Source organism: Lonchura striata, chromosome 4 (genome assembly GCF_046129695.1).
Source record: "Lonchura striata isolate bLonStr1 chromosome 4, bLonStr1.mat, whole genome shotgun sequence".
Classification (NCBI taxonomy): Eukaryota; Metazoa; Chordata; class Aves; order Passeriformes; family Estrildidae; genus Lonchura; species Lonchura striata.
Genome location: NC_134606.1, coordinates 23,045,321 through 23,063,036, shown reverse-complemented (window position 1 = coordinate 23,063,036; position 17,716 = coordinate 23,045,321). Strand labels below are relative to the sequence as shown.

Here is a 17,716-nt window from a genome sequence, read left to right as displayed (position 1 = left end):
TACATCCGTTCTTAGTGATAGTGTGGTGTACATTGTTTTCTGTGTGTGCTAATGTGACTCACATCTAGTAAATTCAGGTTTTCAATTGCAGTAGCATGTCACATTTTGACCTGTGGCCTCAAACTGTAGTTCTTTTTATAACTTCAAAAGTAGTGATATTCAGTGAATATTTTTCTTCCCAGTCTTAGGCAAGTTACTCCTTAGAAACATTTTCATGTGTTAAAAAATGTATAGTTTAATCTGCATGTTCTACAGCATGGGTTATCCAGACCCACAGGGTTTCTTTTCTCCTAATAGTTGAAATAGTTGATTATTTGTTATATTAAGTTGTATAATACTTTTCTAGACCGTTTTGGTGTTTTGGTGTTTGGGTCTTTGGTATTGTGGTGTTCTGTGTGTGTTTGTATATTTGGGTTGTTGGTTTGATTGTGTGGAAGAAGCTATATTGAAGTTCCATAGAAAATGCATTTTACAGTCCTTTGGTTAATACCTGCACACTCGTCGACAAGATTTTAACCATGACTGGGTTTGAGAAAGTATTGGGATATTTTCTGAGAAAGAATTTATGCAAATATGTCTGTCTTCTATAATGAGACATCAGTTTAGTGCTTTGGTGACTGAAGAGATAATTGGTTGAGCCGTTGGCAACTTGTTTCTCTTTACTATCTGTTGATGACCTGTCTTTGTCATCTCATTAGTTAAAAGAACATGAGGGAGTTGTTTTCAGCGTAGATTTGCCAAATAAAATATTTCCAAGAATCAGTCATCCCTAGGCTTTACCTGTGTTTTATCTGCAGTGATTTGTAGTTTTCAGGGTAATCAGCTCATTCATGCCTATTTTTTTTCCCCCATCCAAGCTGCATTAATCCTTAGATGCTTTGAGATACTTCATATGGGATTTGTGCAGACTTGGACAGTCAAAATTTTTCAGATGTGCAGTTACATTCTTTTTTTACTCAAGAGCGATATAAACCATGTTCAGATTTGTCATGTTACAATCAAATGCTTACTTAGAAAGTTAACTGCTAGCTCTGCCCAAGTGTAGGTGCTTTCTCTAGTCTCGCTGTAGGCGGTCTTGGAACATATGGTACAGTCTGTGGAGAAGTCAGTGCACAGTTTTACTCTCCAGACAAGGCTGAACTTCCTCCATAGTGTGTCTTTAATGAGTATGGGAGGGGCAAACATAATCACCTTTAAATATTAATTTAAATTAATTCATTTTTCTGTGCCGTATTTGGTGCATGCTAACTTTCAGAGTATGGAGGTATAAAAATGTTTCTTCAAAAGGTGTTACTGTGTGTGAAAATTCTATAAAATGTTATTTTATTTTCTTTATTTCAGAACCTTAACAAACAAGCATTTGATCTTGCAAAAGTCCTATTGAAAAGGACCGTCCAGACCATTGAACCATGTATTGCCAATGTATGTAAATTAATTAATCCGTGTTTCCTGCAAGTAATAAGTCTTGATTTTTTTGGACATTTGATGGGCATTTTTATTCTTTTAAATATTGTTTATAGAAGCTACTACAATTTTCCAAATAGGATGTTATTGTCTTGATTAAGTGTGTGGAGTATTTCAAATAAGTAAAGAGGAAATTAATTTTTATCTATCTTAGTCTAATGTTAAGCCTACCTCTAGGCTGTGAATATAGGTGACCATCAAAAATCTTGTTACAACAAAAGGAATTATTGATAGTTCATATATCCAGCAACCAGGCAGCCTTATTTCATACCAAGCTTTAGGATGAAGCATTTCAAGCTACCAGCTCTTGGCTAGAATTTATTTTCCCTCCTAAACTTGCTGTGACTTGTAGTCATAAAGAGTGAGAAAGCTATGCTTTTTACAAGGCTTCCTTCAAATTACAATTCCTTCATGTTGAATGTGGATGTTGTATGTTCTGCATATTAATACAGCTACTGCAGTCTTTGATGAATGTGTTCTGATCCATTCTGTTGCCTTTCCTTGGTGCTGATGCCAGCAGAATTAGTAAAATCTAGAGTAATTTAAAAGGGAATTAGGCAGATTCATAAAAGATTAATCAGTAAGTATTTAAAAGCTCAAGGAGTCTGACTAAAAGTTACTACATCCCCTGATCTTTTTAAGCTTTATAATTAGTCATATGTGAAAACAGGATAGTACATAAAGTAGCCTTTGAGTTGGTTTAATACTATTCTCCTTACTTTCTTTTTCAAGTGTGTAATAGCTTTTTTTGCTATTGCATTTGCATTGCTTAAATAATATTAACATACAGTATCTAATAGGAGGTACTAAATTTTAATACACTTTATATAAATCCAAAAATAAATACTTAATAATTTAGACTGCTTTGGTTTGTTTCTGTTAGATCACTAATGACCTTGATACACTAGCTATCAAATATTGCAAGACATAACATAAAGACATCTGACATTCTTTAAAATGGATTTGAAGGAGAAAACTTTTATTTTCAGCATTTGGATTGGGTTTCAATTATAAGAACACTTTTTAAAAGTACTAAATTTTTTTTGTCAATGTTCTACTGGATAAATGTGCATTTTAAGTTTACAGTTCTTCTATTACTTGTTAATTTTGCTTGGGAGATAGTTACTGAGATTTGAAATTATCAAATTGTCGTGTCTTAAACTATCTTGATAGAGTTAAAAAAACTGAACTGAGAAGGATGTTTGTAATTTGCTTGAGCCAAAACTGTAAAGGTGAAATGCCTTGATGTAATGAAGAAATTGTGCTTTGAGTGCCTGCCATTAGTATAAAACCATTAATGATACTACATTAAAATATTTTTTTAATAATGTTTGCATTATTGAAGGAAAATATACTACATAAGATTGTTTGTATTTTAGTTTTTTAACCAGGTTCTGGTACTGGGAAAGTCTTCAGTAAGTGACTTATCAGAACATGTGTTTGACTTGATACAAGAGCTTTTTGCCATAGATCCTCACTTACTGCTGTCTGTCATGCCACAGCTGGAATTCAAGCTGAAGGTGGGTTACAGTGTAGCTTTGGACAATCAGTAAAATTTTGGGGGACATTAAGAGTGCAGAACAGTGGATTTAATAAGTGTTCTACTAGGGGAATAAAAATTCTGTATTTATTGCTTTATTTTGAAGGTAAATATAAAATTAAAGAAAGGATATTGGAAATTAGTATGCAATTATGTGCATATTCTGCTTGCAATCATGAATTATGCACATAAAATATATATAATCATTATAATGATAAATAAATGCAGTCTAATGCAAAAGCTTTATGTACTTAATCTTTGGATTACACCCAAAATTTATAAAGTAATTAGACTGTGGTTGGCTTATCTTATGAAATGCAAATGTGTTAGCTTTAGTTTGCAGAATTTTCTTTTATAAAATAATGCTTTAATAATAGGGGAAGTATTTCCTAATATTTTATCAGATTTGTTATTGTCAGCTAGTAAATTAGCTGACTGATGTGAATCCTTGAAAATAGTTAATTTATCCTGATTTGGCAGTCTGTGGGGGTTTTAATTAAAGAGCTCTTTCCTAAGATTGTAAGTGGACAAGAGAAATAATTTTGCATGTGTGGATCTACATGTAGGCTATGGTTGCAACAAAAAAAAAAAAAAGTAACCAAGAAATGAGTATTTGGTGAAAGTACATGTGCCTTTCATTAGTGCACTTGTTTATATAATTTTAATTGGTGTCTTTTCCACACACATAAAATAGTCTTTAAAATGTTTTAAAAAACCAATTTTTTATATTGTCAAATGTATATTAGAATACTGTGGGCTTTTATTGCTGAAAGAAAAGGTTCTTTCAAAGCACAGCTATCTATTCAGTGTCTGTAATACATTAGCTTGATAGGTGTTTGTATATTTTACCTCATATGAATCCTATAGGATAATTAAAGAGAATGAGGATTATCAGAAATACTTTCAAACTCAGATTTACATCTAACTGTTCAAAAAACCAAAAGACTATTATCACTAAGGTATTACCGATAATGATTTACAGTTCCTTTTTCATGTTTTGATTTTCAGAGCAATGACGGAGAAGAACGTTTGGCTGTTGTTCGACTTCTGGCTAAACTCTTTGGCTCCAAAGATTCTGATCTAGCCACGCAAAATCGACCTCTTTGGCAATGCTTTCTTGGGCGGTAAGAGAAATGGGATGGAATTCTGAATTTCTGTTGCTTTTTATGGGTTTTTTTCTGCTTTCTTACAGTGTTGCATTTTTCACTGCCTTTTCAGAGGATGCAATTGTTTGTATTTGAACAAGTTCCTTATTAAATCCTCAAAGCAGAAAACTGCATACAGTTGTGTTTTAGACGGAAGAAGCCTGAAGGTCTGCTGCTATATTGCTATCAGCTATGGCCATATAAGTTAGATAGACAGCAAATATGCATAGCAGAATTTACACAATAGCTTTGCCAGCATTGTCCAAAATTTCCTACTGTTCAGCTCTATCTGCAGCTGTATTTTGCTAGGCATTTATCTGAGTGAAGAGATAATTTCTTGTATGTAAAGGTAGAAGTTCATAATTTTAAAAAAAGATAATGTTTTCAAATGGTTCCTGGTGATGCCAATTTACATTTCTATAATTTCTGTGGATGTGTGCACACACACGCACACAATCAACATTGTATAGAGAACTGTGTTCAGAAGTCAGTGGACAAAATCCAATGGGTCAACATTTCACCTATGTACATCATATTAATTTTTTAATTTTAGTCCTTAGTGAATTTCACAAGAAATAACAAATATTTGTGAGGTGCATTATGGAGATAAATTCAAAACATATATATTCTCTCATTTTGCCATATAAAAGTATTCAGATAGTTAACAGAACATACTTTCAACACATGTTACTACATAGAGAATAATACTGATTTGCAAAGCTAATTAAAAATTAATATTCATTATCTTCTATCCCTCTAGGTTCAATGATATCCATGTCCCTGTGAGATTAGAGAGTGTGAAATTCGCCAGTCATTGTTTAATGAACCATCCAGACTTAGCAAAAGACCTCACTGGTGAGATGCTCATAAAGGAGATTAGAATAATCTACAAAATGAACAAGGAACTGTGTAACTGCTTTTGTACATAGCAGTGTAGTTCTGAAATGTACCAAGTCCAATGCTTGATAAGGGATGGAAGAGGTATCTGCTGAGTAATTGATTTCTGTTGGAGATGAGTGCTAGTTATGTGAAGTGAGTGAGAATGAGTTAGAAAGAGGAGTGTGTGGTTTTGTGTGACTTTTGTCAGCATGAGTCACTAAGAAGCCACCCATTGCAGAATGAGAGTTTTAAAGTAATTTCAAGTTCTAAAGAAACTTTGGGAGAGGCAAAGCAAATATTGGTGCAACATCCTGATGACTTTTCAAAATCAGTCACAGTTCCCCACTAGTCTGTTCTACTGAACTCAGAAAATACCTTTTTGCTGATCTAAACTATGAAGTTTATTCTTCCTCTTACAGTATCATTTTAACTATGAAAAGGCTTTCAGACTTAATGGAAAATACTGTTATTTTTAGATGCAAGCTATTCTACAACAATTGTATGTATTTCTGATTTATTATTTACATTTTTCACTCTTCAGGAGCAAGTGTTTCTTTTTTAGTTTCTTCTTCTTCTCTCACCCCCCTTTACTTACAGTATATTCTAGTCAACTTTATTTCACTTTATTGATTCTTGCAAATGAAGTTATCATAAAAGCCATCACTCCTACATTCTTCTGATATTTGCATTTATCTAATTGTTTTATAAAACTTTAACATAGAAAATACTTGAACAGGTGTTTCCTGTGGGTAGCTCTATATTTAATAGATTACATGGTTGTGATATATGACTGACATTTAATTGATTAAACATTATAAATAAATCAGAATACATCACAGCTATATAAAAAAGCTAAACTTCTCATTGTTTCTGCTCATAACAGAATATTTGAAGGTTAGATCACACGACCCAGAAGAAGCCATTCGACATGATGTTATTGTTACGATTATCACTGCGGGCAAGAGAGATCTCTCTCTAGTCAATGACCAGCTGCTTGGCTTTGTACGGGAAAGAACGCTGGACAAAAGGGTGAGTGTTAATATTGTATTTTCAGAAATGACCTGCTTCTAATATACTTTACTAAAAGTAAAATAAAAAGAACCCAAAGCCACAAAATCAGAGAATCTTCAGAGTTGGCTATTAACAAGAATACTGAGGGAAAAATACTCTTTTCTTAAGAGTACACCTTAATGAAAATTCCGTATTATGGTGGCATCAATCAAGTGTTGTTAAGCAAATAGGGTCATTGACTTCTGATAAACACAGTTGCATTAAATAAGAACATAAGAATGGTCACACATGTTAAAGCCATGGTCACTATAACCCATTATAATTCTCACAGTGGTCAATTTTGGCTTCCAACAATTTATGATTTAAGGATTTTTTAAGTCTACTGGCCCATGCTCATAACTTTCAATAGAACTCTATTCCATGTATTTATCAAGTTCTTTCTTGTATTTATTTGTACTTTATAAGCCTCCATGGCATATGCATCAGTAAATTCAAGTTTAGTGCATGTTTGGGAGAAGTAACTTCACTGTTAGCTTTTAACTTGTCTGATAATTTGACTGAGTATCTAATAGATCTTGGATTACATAAAACAATGAATATTCTTTGACTCATTTATAGTTAATAAATATGAATACCGTATCTTCTCCAATTCTTTGTTTTCTATTCTAAAGAATCACCTTATTAACTTTCATACAAATTGTTACATACTGCTGATCATTCTTGTCTGGATATTCTCTATCCTGCTGGAACTAAGGTGACCAGATCGAGGAACAATGTGCCACTCATCAGAACATATGATTTTGAATGCCATTCAGAGTTTGCACTGTGTTACATACTTGATGATAATTTTTTTTCTTATACTGAAATGTTCTGTCTCTTCTGCTATTTCTGAGCACTGAGCTGACAGTTTTGGACTACATTCATGTTAACTTCAGTGTTTTCCTTGAGTAACTTTAGGTGGTATACTGCCAAGTACTGTACATGCAGAGTTAATGCTGATGGGAAAACCTGTCCTTAATCTGAATTTCTTTTATTTCTTATTGTAACAGTTCAGTAGCATGACATTTTTCTGCAATTCGTAATTACGATGTTACATCTGACTACCTCAGTAAATTTTATACATGCTGTTAATTTTGTAATAATTTTTCATATGTTAAATGTCAGAGATTCCTTTCTGACTTTGTCTATAGGTTTCTTTTGCTCGCTTCATTGTGAAAATTAGTCATTTATTTCTAGCCATTTCCCCCTATATTTTAGTTAATAATTAATTCTCAATGGAACTTTTATTTTAAGGCCCTCTGGTACAAGACTTGGTTGGAAGTTTTTGGGATCCTAATGCGTTTTACTGATGGACTTCTGGGTCTGCTAAAAGTTTTGGGTTTTTTTAGATAAAATTTCCAGTTATATAAAGTTCAGTGACACATTTCCATAACTTATTTTTCTGTAGTGTCAGCTCTTTGTTGTCATTACTGTTCTATTTCAACCTGTTTGCCCATTCCAAATCAGATGTTCTTTTGAGTGGTACATAGTTCCTCTTCAGACCCTTTGGTTTCTTTCACATTTGCTGTTTTCAATCTGCCTGTGGATAGATTGCAATAATAGAATAATTAATATTTGGTTTATAATGTCTAAATTCCTGTAAATGTCATAGATGGGTTACCACCTTTTGTAATTAAGATTGCAAAATCTTAATGACTTTGTTCCTGCTTGCTATATTATTTGTTTTTTTTTAAATGTGTCTTAAAATGATATTCAAAAAAACTTCTTCAGACCTCTCTCTTGGAATAAATCTGTTTGCCTCTCAGCCATACAGAAAGGGTCTGGAAGGCTTCCTGCTTCTGTAATCTTTAGTGAAGATGTTTAGTTATTATTGTTTTAATAATTTCATTTTGAAACTACTTGCCCATGCTTCATTGAGGATTTACTTTCAGTTTGCCAGAGCTTATACTGTTTCCTGTTTACATTTTTTTGATGTGGCTCCATGCTCTTTGGAGAGTGATGCTTAATAACAGACTTCTCTGTGCAATGTAGCCATGTTGATTTTTTTCCCCTTACTACTGTTCTTTTTTGATAGGCTGTAGGAACGATGCCCCCTATGTCATTCTAGCTAGTTATTTCAGTTATTTTTTTTTAATTTTACGTTTTTTGGTTCTCTTTTTAAGTGAGAATGTTACTGTAATTGATTTTGAAAAAGACATTATCTTTACACAGAGAAATACTGATTTTGAGTACGTTCACAAAAGCAGCTCTTCATTTAGTTGTACTTGCAGCTTGCCATGGCATATTTCTCAGAAGTGATCAAGATCACCTTCCTTCTTTTTCAGCCACTAAACATGTCCAAAAGTTCATTTATGAGTTCCAAAAACTTTTAGTGTAGCCACCACTTCCTACTGGGACTTAGCACCTCGTGAGAAGGGGATGATTGTTACTGTGTCTTCACCAGTGTCTCTGTCTGTTTTCCTTTAGCATGCTGCTGTCAGTAAGAGGCAGTCAGCTATTACTGCACAGCTGTAATGCTGATTTCTACAGAGCCAGGTCTTTTTTTGTGTGGCTTTAAATAATTTTGTGTGTCTTTAAATCAGTGTGGCGGCGTGTAATATTCCTCATGTGTTTGACTAAGTCATTTCACAGCAGTTGTAGGTTTGATGTGTTGCATTTCAAGGATAGGTGCTTTTTCAGGCAATCACTGAAGAATGACTTCGTCTTTACTTGATGTTTCTCTTAAAAATCTCTGGAGAGAGCTTTGATGAAAGTATATCCTGAGGAAAAGATAAAATTGAGCACTGACTAGAAATTACTACAACAAATACTTAGCATTTGAAGGAGACCTTAGCAATATAGGATGTGTTGGTAAATATAATTAGTGCTTTAAAGTTAAAATCAAGGACTTGTAAATGTTCATTTGTGTATTTTTATTTTTAGGATTTGTCTTTAGTTTGGGAGAGGAGCATTTTCTCAATTCCAGGCTGAGTGCACTATTCCTATTTTAATCATTCCTTTTCTGTAAAAGAGCTGTGTATTTTGCTGGCTGCATTTATCCTTTGTAGCTGATTTCTGTTGGACACATCTACTGCAAACTCATAAATGATCGTTCATCAGTTTGACTTCATCTTTTTAGGACTGCAGTCATCTGTCAAACAAGCATTGCTATTACTGTGAAAAGAATGCTTGTCCAACAGGCTCAAGTAAAGTGCCAACCTGTCATTTCAGCTCTGTCTGTTATCTTTATAAAGCAGGGAAAATATTTTAATCATACTAACTGGTATGCCATTTAAGTGATCTGTTTTTTTCCTCCTGACCATATTCTGATTGACTCAGTTTTGGTAAAGATAGTCTAAACACTTTCTAGAGTAAAAGTTTCTGGCTAAAAGACACTACTTAATTTTTTAAAGGAATGTCCTTAGCTGATTTGATCTATATAGACATTTGCATGATCATTGTAGCTATTTAGAAAACAAAAACAATTTTAAAACCAAACAAACAAACCCCACTTTCACCAGTAGTTTTCAAATCCATTTTTATTGCTCCAGATGGAAAAGTAATTCTGGTAACATGCTTCCCAAAAATTGAAATCTAGTCTTTGGTAATAATTGTTCTTAGGAAGGCTCCATTGGAACACTGTTTCAAAGGACTTTCCACCATCTTCACTTTTCAGAATAATTAGGAGACATTTTAAAAACAAATAACAAATATACTCTTGTCCATTATACTGGAATAATCTTAAGAATCTGAGAACTTAAGAGAGTTTTGACAGCTGACTTCATTGGCATTTCTCCCAACAGTCTTTATGGAGTAGAGACTCAGGCCTTTCATAAGAACTGACTTGTACTCATCAGCTTGAAGTCAAAAGCTATAGAGTGAGCTATACATCCATTTTTGGTTCCTCTTTATGCATATTTCTGCATGTGTGTTAGTTTTAACCGTATTGAAAACTATTGTGGCTTTTTCCAGATGAAGGAGAACTATTGTAAGATGTTTAAAGTTATTCTGATGGGAAAGGGATTGTATTGAACTTTCAATAGCAATGTTTTCAAAACTCAGCCCAACAGTCATCAGTGGAGAAATTTAATTATGTTGGTCAACCAAGGAAGCTAAGGTTATCAAAATTTTTCTGCTAATTAAATCAGGGTAGTAATTCTGTTAACTGTGTTTTATGTATGCTGCCTTTGAAACTGATTATTACATTCCTCTTTATGCGTATCTGCTGTTTCAGCTTTAATTCTCAGAAGCATCTTACTCTTTTTTTCCCCCTACATGTATCTTCTATTCAATGACTTGCTTCCATGGCGTTCAAAACGTTCTCTAAGTGGTTTGGTCCAGTTGTCTCCTATTATCAGTCTGCAACTGCCTTTCTCTTTGCTCTGAGATCTACTTTACAGCAATTCACTAATCAGAATTCTATTGGCAATCCAAACCTTTCTTTTGTAACTCCTTGTTATGCCTTCATTTTAGGCTTAAATTTTCTGGAATAATTTCTAGAAATCCATTTTTATTTTCTTCTGACAAGTTTTTCCATCCTTCCTGTCTCATATAGGAGATATCATGAAACTATCACCTTCCTTGGAAGGGTATATCTCAATGCAGAAAACTATTAATGCTTTTCTGAAAATGTTTCCCTTTCAGGTCTTTATTTTCTTTAAAATGTGCTTTAGATTGTAACAGGAGTGTACAAATTCCTGCAGAAAAGTTAAACAATAACATATAGCTTTTTTCTTTCATGAAAATTAATTACTGTGTTATGTTCTAGCAAAGTCATTACTATCTTGACTTATCTGTATTGGTTTTAATACTTAAAAAAATATGTAACAAAATAGAAGTTTATTCTTTCCATCTTACTGTTATAACTTACTCCAACAGCCAGTGGTGTCTTGTGGTGACATGAGCTATATTATCTTGAAGATTCATCTTTTCTTTGCCCTTCAAAAAAAAAGAAATCATTCGGTAAAACTATTACGAAATTAAATGTGCAGTACCTCAGTGGTATTGAGTCAAGCTTTCAGTTTAACAAGATTGAAGAAGTTACAGTATGAATAATAGTATCTACATTTATGCTTCATAGGCTGAAATGATCTGAGCTTTGTTAGTCTTTGGGAGTTCAAGGCCAAAAGTGATACCTAGTGTGTTTGGAATGAAATCTCACTTCTGTTTCACTTCAAATTTAATGCATTTCTTCTAAATTATGTGGGAACACAAATATCTTCTGGGGTTTACTGTGTAAATAATTCAGCATGAGACCCTATATTGCCTAAATTAATCCTGAAGTCAGTTTTGGTATAATTAGCACAGGATGGCTTATGGGTCTTGGCTTTTAAATTGCTTAATAATGGGATATTTGTTATTTACTTTACTTTGAGAGGATACAGTATGACCACCAAAAACAAGATGGAGAGCCCATGAACTCTTCTCATAGCTCTTGTTCTCTGGGGTTTTTGTTCCTTGATCTCTGCAGTCTTAGAGCAATTGCTTTGAGGCTTCAGCAAAATGGGCCTCTCCCACTGTTGTGGAAGGTGGCCTAAGAGTTCAAGCCTAACAGGTTTGGCTTGGCCTAGGCTCCACATCTCCCTTGTCTGGGCAAGGGTGCTATAAGATGGTGCAAGGCAATGGAAAGAAAGAAGTCTGCCACTTTTGGTGCCTGTCTCTGAATAGTTAAGCCTTACAAATCCTGACTCAGTAAGACACTTCTCCAGGCATACATGTGAAGCTGTACTTAACTTCTTTTCTGCTGGCTAGCTCTCAGATTTTTTACGCTCAGCACAGAGAAGTACTGAAGTCCTGGCTACTGACAATATTTAATCTGCACAGTATTGGCAAGAAAATGCTTACACAGGCTTTGCAAATTTTCATCTAGAGGCTTCAAACAGCATTTTTCAGCTTTTGAAGTGTCTAGATATAGGAGATCAGAAAGCGGCTATTTTGTCTTTACTGCTTCTACATCTTTACTGTATTTTGTATGTTTTATTTATTTATTTACCAAAACCAATTCCCCAGCTTATTTTGATTTCTTCCCTCTCAAGTGGCGAGTAAGAAAAGAAGCTATGATGGGTCTTGCCCAGCTGTACAAGAAGTATTGTCTTCATGCGGAGGCTGGAAAAGATGCTGCAGAGAAAGTGAGCTGGATAAAGGATAAACTTTTGCACATATATTATCAAAATAGCATTGATGACAAGTGAGTCAATCTAAGTCTTCCTAATTTTAATTGTATAGTGATAAGAGATACACCGAAAATATGTTCTTACCCTGTGAAAGCTGTTTATTCTCTATTTATGGGTTGATGTATGGTGTATTTAATCATGTATGCACATATTCAGAATTGTTGTATTATCTGTTCATTGATTCATTTTTATATACTGATGTCTCTAGATCTGTGATGATAGCAGATTTTCATTAGCTAACTACTGTGTAGGAAAAAAATGGTTACATCTGGCACTTAATGATGCCAGCTGTTGCTTGCCTTACTCCTTTCCAGAGACCAGGTTGTTAAAATCCATCCTCTGTGAGTTTTATGTGTGTCCACACCACAGTACATGCACAGATCTCTCCTTTTGGTATATGGACCTTTAGGTAGACAAAAAGCTGAAGAAAACATCAGGGATGCTTTCACATTTGATTCATCTGTGTTTCATCACTCAGTCCCTTTGATTTTTTTGAAATACCATTTTGGTGTAGAAAAAAGTATTTTGGCCAAGGTTTTGGAAGATTATTAATAGTCTTTCAAGAAGAGATAAGCTGTGATATCACACAAAGGCAGAATTTCAGCCTAGATTTTCAGTATAGTAGACTCAGAAAAATTTTTACAGTGTTTCTTAAGCACCTTGCTATGCAGCCTGCTACTTCAGAATGTTTTGTTACCTTGTTACCTAGTTCTTCAGTTGTCAGTTCCGATCCTAAACTTTTAAGCACTGCAGTGGTGAAGGCTCTCGCTTTGTTCATCTGGCTGTTTGGAAGTGGGCCATAGTTACATATTTGATTAGTTGGCACCTTTTTTGAAAATCAGGAAGTGTTCACATAGTTTATACAAAGCTAATTCAGCATATACATAAAAATATACTTTATTTTGCATTGAGAGGTTTCTGGTTTTTTTATCATGTTTACATCTCCTTTTCAGCACACAGGTTTGATAGTGGACAGAGAATTAATCAGTTGTATAGTGAATGGGACAGATGTTTTCTGTATTTCTGCTCAAGCAGAAGCAGAACACTGATGGAAATGAGGCAGGGAATTTTAAGGGAAGAGTGTGTCATCAAAGCTGAGTTTCTTTCTGACATGATTTCAGAAAGCCTGATTACACTATTGAAACTAGCTTTTTCATGAGGAAGCATGGGTTGTTATCCTCTTTGTTTTCTGTGTGTCCACACAGAAAGATTGGTGGCTTGATTTTTAATGTTCTTCTAGGTCAGTTTGATATTCTAAATTTTAATTCAAATGCTACAAGTCTTCAAGGCTGACAATTAAGTTCTGGTTCAGTGACACCACTGGGTTTGTTTCCTGATCTCAGTGGAGGGATAAACGGGTTTGTGCTTTTGTCAGGATTTTAGAGATGTAGCACCTGAAGAGATGTAGAAATGCTATGATCTTTTAAGACAGAGTGTATCCAATCCTTTAAACACATAAGCAAGCATGGGCCAAAATTAGTCTACTCTGGCCTATTTTCCTTCAGTAATGCAGCAAAGAGGATAAAAAGTAGCAGTGGACAGCTCTGGTCCTTGGAGTTAACAATATTTCTTTCAGAAGATAATAGTACAGTATCACACAGAGTTCAGGCATGAAGTGGAATAGAACAGATTTTTTTCCACACATTGATAACTTTGTCACTTGATAATGTTTTTGTTGTTGCTTGACTGTTGATGTACACATCTACTCAAGACTGAAAATTTCTGACCATAAGAGCTGCCTCTCCTGTATTCTCTGAGCTGCTTTGTTTTACGGTAAATGCATAGGGAATGGAGTGAAAACAGGCACATCTGAAACAGTGCCCTGTTACCAACTATTGCTACGCTAGCCAGTCACTTTCTTCACAGGAGAGAAGTGTGTCTTGAAGTTGTTCCCACTTTGTAAATCTTGACCCTTACCAAGAGGGACCAGGGAGGGGATGATGCAGTCATTCCGTTTGTATTGACTGCTTTTCCAAAACGTGTATCTGTTGAGACATGGGCTAGAGCAATATTCATAAATTGTTAAGAGCTCTGATGCCTCCAGTCTCCTAGTATGTTAAGCAGATGGAGTCCCTTGAGCTCTGAAAATCCCAAACAATTCAGTTCTTGGAGTTACTAGGAAAGTGTACATTTAAAGAGACAAAGCCAAGTTCTCTTTAATAGTAACAGGCTGTCTTGAGATTGTTGAATCCATACTCATGGTAATCCTTTTATTCCTCTGCCTTGCCATCCTGTCTCTTGGAATTTCTTTCAAAAAAATTAGCTGTGTGAGCAGGAATAAGGCATATTTGATCTGTGCTGCTGTGGTCTCAGTACAAGGCACTCACGGAGTTCTTGCTAGTACCAGTGCACTGGTACATACTGAAAAAGTTTTAAAACTTGAATACACAAAATTTGTCAATAAATATCGAATTGTATTGCTGAACATTGTGCAAAGCTTTCGTTAGTATGAATTAAATTAACATTTGAATGGTCTTTCATTGGGGGAGCTATAATTACATTAACTACTCAGTAGTAGTGAGTAGTTCTACAATTTGTAGTTCAAAGTTGGTATGTAATGTAAAACTTCAAATGTATATTTAAAAAAGATAATTGGAGATTGTTTTTGCTGGTTTGGTTTGTTCTCAGTATGCCTTTTGCCCCTTTAGTTGCATATGTTCTGGTGTTCCTTCATCTCCACCCTTTTAGTGCAGATTTTTAGCTTGTGTATTAGAATGAGTAGATTCTCAAGTACTGCAGTTAAATTTTAACCATTCTTTCAAGGATAGTTTAGATTTTTACTTTCCCTCCTCTTTGAGTTAAATTCTTGTGTTCTTCTTTATTTGAGCTTTTTACTGTCAGTGTTCCTTCTGTATATTAGAATAAACAAAGGGAGATTCTCTGATCCTAAAGACAAGGAGAATTTGGATGGTGACAGATTACTCTGTCTTAGAGCTGAAAGTGAAAGAATGTGGAAAAGCTTTCAAGGAGCAGTTTTTGCTAATTTTTCTATCAGTAGTGGAAGGAGTCTTTATAGCTGAGAAAAAGGCCACTACTTTTTTGTCTTCTTTCTTTATTGAAAAATCTGCTTTTAATGACTTGCACTATTCCTTGTATTTCAGCTTGCCTGGAAGGTATTGTTTGACATGTACAGTAGTGATTTCTCTTATTTTTTTTTCTTCTTTTCCTTCAGATTATTGGTAGAGAAAATATTTGCTCAGTATCTTGTTCCACACAATTTGGAAACAGAAGAGCGAATGAAGTGCTTGTACTATTTGTATGCTAGCTTGGATCCAAATGCTGTCAAGTAAGTATAGTTTGTATTCAACAAATACTTGCTTTCTTAGGCTTCTCTAACATCTCTGTTATCTTACTTGTATTGTATAATAAAAATACAGCTAATGGATGCTTAGCATTATTTGCAAATAGCATAGTATTTGAAAATATTTCCCTTTTATATACAAACCTGACCCATCCATTAGACAAGAGGATCCCATGATACTTGAGTGGGTTTATCCATTCATTTTCATGCAGGCTTAAAAGTGTGCAAGTGATGACTTTTAGGTTTGCTCTGTATTAGGAACCATGATGAAGATGTCTGTAACTGAGTTCTGGTTGATGCTGGACTGTTTTTTATTTGGGTGTTTTTAAGAAATACTACAGGTGTCCTCCATATGTTTAATTGTTCCTAGAAGAATAAGAGAGATGATGTTCTGTAAAAAGAGAAAATCAGTTCCACCTAGTTTTCAACATTTATTTTTAATATTTGGTAGGTTTTGATTGTACCTAACAGGTGTTGCACTTCTAAGATAAATAAATTAACAATCTTGTTTATTAAAGCATTCAGCATGTTTTTGTTATGAAGAAGCTTTTCTTGTTTCCCATTTTTGCAGAGCACTGAATGAGATGTGGAAGTGCCAGAACATGCTAAGGAGTCATGTACGAGAATTGCTGGATTTGCATAAGCAGCCCACTGTACGGTTTTGTAAATATTTATGCTTTATCCAGTGGATCTGTGGGACTAATTTACTGGGGGGTTTTAATACTGTATTATTGATTCAATGTAACTTCGCTATTCATTGATTTCTGTGTGTAGACAAAATTCCATTCTCATGAAGTAAATTTAATTTCTGTAATGCTTGAAGGTATATGACCTCCTTCTGTTGGTCATTCTTTTGTAGTACTGTTCAAGAGCTTTGGAATGAGTTTTAAAAGTTTCAAAGGTTTTTGTTTGCTTTTGACAGACCTTTTTTCTTTCTCACTTTCCAAGAGATTTTGAAAATGGAATATGTTGTAACATAAAGCAATGATTTCTTTGTTGGTTAGAAAAAAGAAGTTTTTAAGTATTTGTACTGGAATTTTACTAGTAGAAATTATAAGTAGAATGGCATCGCTTTGAGGTTTTGTAAGAGAGTGGGCTTGTGGGAATTTTCTATTTTGGAGGGTACTGGAGACTTCTTCCTGATTTTAACCTGTTATGTGAATTAATGAATTTTTGCAGTTCTTTGTTACAAGAAGATTTGTCACCTTTCTGTGTAGTAGCTGCTAATAATAGCTACATTATTCTAGAATCTGTTCTTAAAACAAGATTCAGGAGTGGAAAGTAGTGCTGCAGAAGAGCTAACTGATCAGCTTAAGGTGTATTTTATAAAGGATATATTGCTGATTTGTTTGTTTTTGCTGTTGTCCTCAGTCAGAAGCAAACAGTGCTGCCATGTTTGGAAAGCTGATGACCATAGCAAGTAAGTGTTAATGACTTTCTATAAACATTCTATAAACTACTACAGTATTCCTAGAAATTGTATTTCTGTGAATCTTAGCCTGCTGAAGTTGCAAATTTATCTCATGTTAAACTGTTTCTAATCATACAGAAAACCTTCCAGATCCTGGAAAAGCACAAGATTTTGTGAAGAAATTCAATCAGGTTTTGGGTGATGATGAGAAACTTCGGTCCCAGCTTGAACTGTTAATTAGCCCTACATGTTCTTGTAAACAGGCAGATGTCTGTGTGGTAAGGAAATGGAAAAGCAAACTTTAATACCATAAATATTTGTGCTTAAAACTGCTACCTGGAATTAATGGTCACCTTAGTTACCTAAATATGGTTTTTACTTGTTTCTGATTTTCAGAAAATGCCTTTTCTATTAACCTGTAGAGATTAGGGAAAAGATAATTGCAATCATTATATTAAGAAAACATTAGCTTTATTACTTTCTGAGATTATAAGCATCAAGCATAATGTCTAAAAGACCAATTTATTTCTTCAAAATATTTTATTTCAAGTGCTTGTTTTTTGGTGGTGTTCCCAAACTGTCTTCTCACACCAATTCAGCTTTCAAGTATCAGCAAGTCATCTATTACCATCTGCATATTATTAATTTATTTTTCATCCTAGAATAGTATTTTGAGATTGCTTTTCTTTTTCTCATGTTATTTAACCACTTTGATAAAAATATACACGTTAATATTAAAATATACTTTCCCAGATTCTGCCAAGCACCCCACAGATTTTTTTATGGTCTAAGGCAAAAGAAGCAATATCATTG

General features: G+C 34.2%; 1 protein-coding gene across 2 annotated transcripts in view; it reads left to right on the top strand.

Annotated features, from left to right (window-relative positions):
• PDS5A (PDS5 cohesin associated factor A) overlaps nt 1-17,716 on the top strand; it is a 78,887-nt gene that overhangs the window by 35,165 nt on the left and 26,006 nt on the right. For both annotated transcript variants that reach the window (XM_021533194.3, XM_031504560.2), the window contains exons 7-16: nt 1,342-1,422; nt 2,844-2,984; nt 4,013-4,128; nt 4,910-5,004; nt 5,912-6,057; nt 12,054-12,205; nt 15,364-15,477; nt 16,064-16,145; nt 16,864-16,912; nt 17,042-17,181. In XM_021533194.3, coding sequence (XP_021388869.2) covers nt 1,342-1,422; nt 2,844-2,984; nt 4,013-4,128; nt 4,910-5,004; nt 5,912-6,057; nt 12,054-12,205; nt 15,364-15,477; nt 16,064-16,145; nt 16,864-16,912; nt 17,042-17,181 — 1,116 coding nt within the window. The remainder of the gene's footprint in view (nt 1-1,341; nt 1,423-2,843; nt 2,985-4,012; nt 4,129-4,909; nt 5,005-5,911; nt 6,058-12,053; nt 12,206-15,363; nt 15,478-16,063; nt 16,146-16,863; nt 16,913-17,041; nt 17,182-17,716) is intronic.